This window comes from Coturnix japonica, chromosome 4 (assembly GCF_001577835.2).
Source record: "Coturnix japonica isolate 7356 chromosome 4, Coturnix japonica 2.1, whole genome shotgun sequence".
NCBI lineage: Eukaryota > Metazoa > Chordata > Aves > Galliformes > Phasianidae > Coturnix > Coturnix japonica.
The window spans coordinates 41,665,955-41,672,527 of NC_029519.1; the positions used below are offsets into that span (position 1 = coordinate 41,665,955).

At 61.1% G+C, this 6,573-nt stretch overlaps 1 protein-coding gene across 1 annotated transcript; it reads right to left on the reverse strand.

Moving 5' to 3' along the window:
* Nucleotides 1–2,160: 2,160 nt before the first annotated feature.
* NKX6-1 (NK6 homeobox 1) lies at nt 2,161–3,971 on the reverse strand. The gene is made up of 3 exons (XM_032444536.1): nt 3,425–3,971; nt 3,157–3,329; nt 2,161–3,083 (listed from the first exon to the last, which is right to left on the reverse strand). Exons 1-3 carry the CDS (start codon nt 3,954–3,956, stop codon nt 2,832–2,834), a joined length of 957 nt encoding a protein of 318 aa, XP_032300427.1. The 5' UTR covers nt 3,957–3,971; the 3' UTR covers nt 2,161–2,831.
* Nucleotides 3,972–6,573: the final 2,602 nt, after the last annotated feature.

The following is a 6,573-nucleotide window of genomic DNA, read 5'->3' on the forward strand; positions in this document are numbered from 1 at the left end:
CTAGATTTAAAACTCTTTGGCAATCGTTGTGGAGGGCTGGCGTTGTTGGAAATGTAACTCAGAGCGTTATTCCTGCTTGTGGGTGATGCACCCAGCGCCCTCAATGTGACAATCGATACGAGCCCCGATTCCCAGCCCGGCTGTAGGGCACGCTGTGAAGTGCAGATGTGAAACCGATTAGGAATTTTCCTTTCAAAAGAAACGTTTGCCGGGACCGTGTCTCTGTCAGAGAGAAGCTTTGCCCCATAGGCAAAAGAGGCTGAAGGTCTCGCCTAGGGAGGTTGCTCGGGAGGGATTACACGCACGATGCGGGCTAAGAGCCTGCGGCCGGGTTCACGTTTCCCGGAGCTGAAGGCACTGAGGCTGCCGCCTCCCCGACGCGCAGCGGAACAGCTCCATCCAGAGAGAAGTCGGCCCCAGAGCAGGGGAAGGCGGCTCCGGGCTTCAGCGCTCCGAGCCGGCGGCTCTGCTCCTTTTTCCTCTCCCCTCGTTTTGCTCACTAAAGCTGCCCCTCTGTGAGCAGAGCTCGGTGATATTTACCGGCCCGGGAGCTCCTTTCCCGGCCGGGATAATTCGTAATTGTGGGCTCCGAGGGCTCGCACCCGTTGAACTGCGGAACTCCGCACCCGTGGGGACGCGGTGGCCGCCGCTCCCCGGCCTGGGAAACGGCGGCCGTGAGCGTGGGGCGGGGATGGAGCGGGGGAACGTGGGGTGCGCGGCCCCAAAAGTGGAGAGGAGGAGACACGGCCCGAAGGCCGCGTTGGGCCGGAGCAGCGCTCTGCCGTGATTTGAGGAACTGACGGCAGGATTTCGTTGCTGATACGCATCCTATGTCCTTCTCATAAAGGGAGCAACGAGGAAGTATATCTGTATACGTATATAGAAAAAAAACCTGCCTGTCGTCGTTAGGGGATAGTAGGGGATAGTCTATTTTTGCTTTAATGCAGTGATCTAATTAACCCCCGGGCGGAATTAAAACGACCTTAGACTGGCCTGGTGACCCCTCCGCGTACCGCCGTTAACTTTCCGCGAGCGTTTCGGGGCGGGAGGGAGCGGCAGCATCAGCTCGGCTTTCCCGTCCCATTCCCCGCTCCCTTCCGTTCCCGTCCCCGCAGCCGCGGAGCTCCAGGCGGTTCCGCCGCCCCGTCCCGCACCGGTGCCGGGTCCGCCGCAATCCGAGCGCCGCCGCCGAGCGTCGGTTTCTGTTTACGGCGTGATGCATTTGAGCCCGAACGCATTAGGTGCATTATTCATTGGGTACATTTGTCAGAACATGCGTGTGTATAAAGAACTAATGATCCATATTAAATTAATGACGCTATAAAAAAGAAAAATACCCCGTCCGTGCGGCTTATGACGGCGGCCCCGGACTTTGACAAACCGAAGGGAAGAGCGAATCGGGGGAAGCGCCTCCGAAATGGCATTTCTCGAAACGCGCCCGTACACAATGTTGGTTTTATTAAAACAAATTAATTCAGTCATTAAGGAATCATACGGCGAGTGTCTCATAAGTCAGGACCTCCAGTGGAACAAATTGATTAAATGACTGTGTAATAGTCTCTTTAAACAAATCTAGTGTAACAAGTTAATAGATCTGCTCAATTACCGGGCGGCGGTGGAGTGTGGGGGGGGGTGGGGTGGGTATGGGGGAGGTTGGGATGGCCCTCATTACGTGCGGGATTTGGGGTGTGGGGTGCGGGATGGCCGATGAGCGCCCATTTGGCCGAGCCTTTGCTCCCCGCCGTGACCCCGCCGCTTTCTTCCTAAGTTTTTATTCGGTGAGAGCGCGGCGCCCATGCGTTACTCTAACAGCCGCTGTATTTCTTGAGCAACGGGGCTCGAGTTTTACCGCGGCGAATTAAAAAGAATGCACTTTCATCATGATTTAAATAAATAAAGAAATGAATCCCCGAGCAAATACCCAAATAGGGCGGATTACAGCCCGACGCGATGGGCCGGCGGGACGCTGCCCCGGGGCCGTGGCCGCTCTCCATCCCGTTTCACTCCCACAGCGCTGGCTGGGCGGCTTTTCCTCCCCGGCAGCTCTCCGCGCTCGGCCCCGCATTTGTGCTTTTGTGCTCCCCTTCGCCCCCTCCCTCCCCCCTCCCCGCCCCGTTCCTATTTGCTCCGTACCCCCGATGAAGGCAGCAGACGGCGGGAGAAGGGTTTAATTGGTTTTATCGTTGTTTTGTTTGCGAACAGAAAGTGCATTACATCGAACGGGGCTTGCAAAGGGCTTTTCCTTCTCTTTACAAACCGAATTGGTTTTAATATAAATTAATAAAGGTTAAGACGCTATGTCACGATAGATCATCGTTATTAGCTTAAAAAAAAATAAAAGAAGAAGAAGAAGAAGAAAACAATTTACATTCTATAGTATTCTGTATGATACAAAAGGAAAACACACCTTAAATTCAATGACAGCAACTAAATGGATTTTTATATTCCGCCCGAAAGTGGCTGCGCCAATTCCCACCAGCGTGAGTTCGGCTCCGTTGGGGTTTCTTTCCGTCTCCTCCTTTTATCGGCACGGCCTCGGGCACCTCCGCCCCACCGCCATAAGAGCGGTCTCCCCCCCCAGTCCGCGGGGCCCGGCGGCCGTACAAAAAAACAACGAAGGTATCGTACACGGGCGCTATTCACAGCCGGGGACCCGCGGGGTATTTACAAAGAGCCTTCAACAGGTGGCCCCGCCGCCGGCGACCCCACCATAAGGACGCCGCGGTCCGGCCCGGCTCGGCCGCGTCCGGCGACCTTAGGAGAACGCGAGCCCGCAGTCCGGCTCCGGCCGCTCGGAGCGTAGAAAAATACATCTGTACATGTGCGCGGGGCTACGCGGAGGCCTCGCCCTCGGCGGGGTGCGGCAGCAGCCCCCCGGCGCCCGGTTTGTGTTTCTTGAGCAGCTGCGCGATCTTCTCGTCGTCCGAGTTGGGGTCGAGGGGTTTGTTGTAGTCGTCGTCGTCGTCCTCGTTGTCCGAGGCGCCCTTCAGCCGCTCCGTCTCCGAGTCCTGCTTCTTCTTGGCCGTCGCCATCTCGGCCGCGTGTTTCTTCCGCCACTTGGTCCGCCGGTTCTGGAACCACACCTGCGGCCCCGAGCCGTCACCGCGCGGCCCCGCCGCCGCCCCCGGGCCGCCCCCCCCGGGCCGCCCAGCTCACCTTCACCTGGCTCTCAGTCATGCCCAGCGAATAGGCGAGCCGTGCCCGCTCTGGCCCTGCCAGGTACTTGGTCTGCTCAAATGTCTTCTCCAGAGCGAAAATCTGCTGCCCCGAGAAGGTCGGACGCGTGTGCTTCTTCTTGCCGTCCTTGTCCAGCAGGATCGAGCCTTGATCTGCCGGAGGGGGAAACACACGCGCGCGTTACGCTCCGCTCCGCTCAGCTCCGCTCGGGACGCGCGGCCCCGGGGATGCCCGGCCGGTTACTCACGCGGCGCGCAGCCGATGCGGGCGTCCCTCCAGGGCGGCCCCTGCACCACGCCGGGCCAGAAGATGGGCGCCCGGCCCGGCAGCTCGGCCAGCGGCTTCGCGTAGCGCCCGGCGGCGGCCACGGCGGCGGCGGCTCCGAAGTAGAGCGCGGGCGGCGGCGGCGGAGGCGGCGGGGGGCTGAGGCTGCCGAAGCGCGGCAGCGCGGCCAGCAGCGCGGCGGGGCCGGCGGGAGGCGGCGGAGCGGCGGCGGGCGGCGGAGCGGAGGGCCGCCCCAGGATGTCGTTGATGCCGTGCGGGGTGGCGGCCGAGAGCGGCGCCGAGAGCCCGGAGGCGGCCTTGGGGCCGGGGGAGCCGAGCGGCGGCGAGGGCGAGGCGGAGGCGGGCGAAGAGGAGGCGGAGGAGGGCCCGGCGGGGTACGCGGGGTACGGCGGCGCCTTCATCTCGGCCATGCTGTGCAGCGCGGCCAGCGGCGTGCTGCCCAGCACGAACGCGCTCTGCCGGGGCGCGCCGTCCGTCTGCCCCAGCGCCAGCATCGCCCCGCCGCCCGCCGGCCGACGACGCCGCCGCCGAGCCGCCCCGGGCGGGCCCTATTGCCGCGGGGCCCCGCCGCCCGACCCCCGCATCCAGCGCGGCTCTCAGCGGGGAGCTGCGCGCCCGAGCGGCGGCCCCGCCGCCCCGCCGGGCATCGGGGCTGCGCCGCGGCGGCCGCCCCGCGAGCGCTGTGCGGCGGCCGAAGGGGGAGGGAGGGCTGCGACGCGCGGACGGCCCCGCGGGAGGAACGCTCGGGCCGCTCTCCGGGATCACAGCGGCGCGGGGGCCCCGCGAGCCGCCCCTTCGTCCTCCTCGGGGCTCCGCATCCCGGCCGCGGCCCGACGCCTCCGCCGCCTTCGCCGCCTTCGCCGCCTCCGCCTCCCGCTCCGCCTCCCGTCGCCGGCTGCGGGCTCGGGGCTCAGCTCGGGGCGCAGCTCCGGGCGCACTGCCGCGCCGCCCCGCTCCTGCCTCCTTTAGCGGGGGGCGCCCGTCGGCGGGCGCGGCGGCGGCGGCGGCGGGCGGGGGCGGAGCGGCGGGCGGGGCCGAGCGCACGGGCCGGGCCGGGCCGGGCCCAGATGAGATGAGATGAGATGGGGCGGGGGGGCCGCGCTCCGCCCCGGCAGCCAACTTCTGTCTTCGGCCCGTCGCCGCTGGCTTTTCTTTTTTTCTTTTCTTTTCTTTTCTTTTCTTTTTTTTCTTTTCTTTTCTTTTCTTTTCTTTTCTTTTCTTTTCTTTTCTTTTCTTTTCTTCCTCTTCTCTCTTCTCTCTTCTCTCTTCTCTCTTCTCTCTTCTCTCTTCTCTCTTCTCTTCTCTCTATTCTTTTACTTCTCTCCCCCCTCTCCTTTCCTCTCTTTTCTCCTCTCCCATTTTTGGCTCTGTTCTCTCCCTTTCTCTCAGGCTTCTTCTATCTTGTCTTTTTTTTCTCTTTCTCTTTTCCCCCTTTTCCTTCTCACCCATTTCCCTTTCTTTGTTCTTTACGTTCTTTTTCTTCTTTTTCTTCCCTTTCCCCTTTTCCTCCTCCTTTTATTTCTTTCTCTTTTTTTTCTATTTCTCTTTCCCACTTTCTCTTTCCCCCGTTTTTCCTATTTTCATTTATCTTTTTCTTTCCTTCCCCCCCCCCCTTTTTTTTTCTTTAAATTTCTTTCTATTTTTGTTTTTGTTTTTAATTTTACGATTTTGCTTTTTCCGATTTTTCTTTTTCTGTCTTTTTTTATTTGTTGCCTTTTTTTTTCTCTCTTTCTCCCTTTTACAATCCCTGTTCCCCGTCCATCCCCGCTCTCGTTTCTCCTCCTGCCGTCCCAACCTCTCCCCACTCCGACCTTCAGAGCGGAGCCGCTGCTGTGCCCCGGGCCCGGCCCTTCCCGCTGCCGCCGTCCCCGGTCAGCCCCGGCCCGAAGGGAAAAGCCTCGGCCCGGCCCGACCCGTTCGGGTCTGCGGGGCCGAGAGTCGAAGGGAAAGGCGGGCGAGAGCGGCGCGGCCGGGAGCGACCCGCGGGGCTTTGCTGCTGCGTTTGACACTCAGCACGGGGACATGGGAAGAAAAGGAACAGAGCGGCACCCCCGTGCCACGGGCCGTTGGAACGGGGCTCCCGGGCGCCGCCCGCGGTTCGGTTCGTTTTGTGGTCGGTTTATGAGCGCACACCGAGCGCAGCTCTTCGGGAACCGCCTCGACTGCCGGGAGCGGAGAGCGCGGGGCCCGGGGGACCTCGGCGGCGCGGCCGCTTTGTTCGGCGCATACAGCGCTCCGCCGGCACCTTGTGCTCCTCGCCAGCCGCCCCCTGAGAGTGCCGGGCGGCATTCGGGCACTGTGCGGGCACCCAATGCTTCGTGGTCCTCCCTGTGCTGGGAAAAGGACCGAGCCGGGAACTGCCGGCGCTCTGTTGTGTGCTGATTCCAACTCGTCTTCAAGGTCTGATTACCGAAAAGGAACACAGAGCATACAAATGCCGTCAAGATTTTAATTTTTTTGTCACTCTCGCCCATAATTCATGTTGCAAATGTGCCCTTTGCGACTAAATGGTGATGATGCTGCAGGGCTGCCTGCAGCGGGGCCAGCGCTGAGGGATCGTGCGTGGCACCGCGGCCCTCTCCCGCTCCTTCTGCTTCCTCCCAAACGCGGAGCGGCCGAGGAGCAGAGCGAGCTCATTAAAAATAGTTAATAGGTTAATCGCACCCGGTCTTATATTTCTCTAATGCAGAACGCCGCCGCTTCAGTGATGTGGCTGTGAGGCGTTACAGGGAGCCAAGAGAATGAATCAGACATTTAATGGAGATGTGGAAGCGGAAATCTCTGCTAGGGCTACAAAAATGAGAGCCAACAATACACTAAAATATAATAAAGTTAGCATTAACATTCCGCACACGAAGTACCAACGTGTCCCTACTCTCGCTAGGCACAAATCGAGGCAAAGCACCAACGAATGCCCGGAGCCGGGATTTCGGCTGCGGTCCCCCCGCTCTGTGTCCCCATCCCCGGGCTCTGGGGGCTCCTCTGGTACAGTGCCCTACGCGGGGCTTTGGGGAGCCCCTTCCTTAGAGTCTCTCTTCCCCCCCCCCCGGCCCGGCCGGCGCTCGGGTGCTGCAGCAGAAATCCTTTCCCTTCTGTTGGTCCGGACTGACC

Excerpts from the sequence above, each read along its gene's own strand:
- NKX6-1 (XM_032444536.1), bottom strand. The coding sequence starts at position 3,956 with ATGCTGGCGCTGGGGCAGACGGACGGCGCGCCCCGGCAGAGCGCGTTC. Across the intron at positions 3,330-3,424 it reads CCGCATCGGCTGCGCGCCGC|ATCAAGGCTCGATCCTGCTG; the intron begins GTGAGTAACCGG and ends CCCCTCCGGCAG. Across the intron at positions 3,084-3,156 it reads TGACTGAGAGCCAGGTGAAG|GTGTGGTTCCAGAACCGGCG; the intron begins GTGAGCTGGGCG and ends TCGGGGCCGCAG.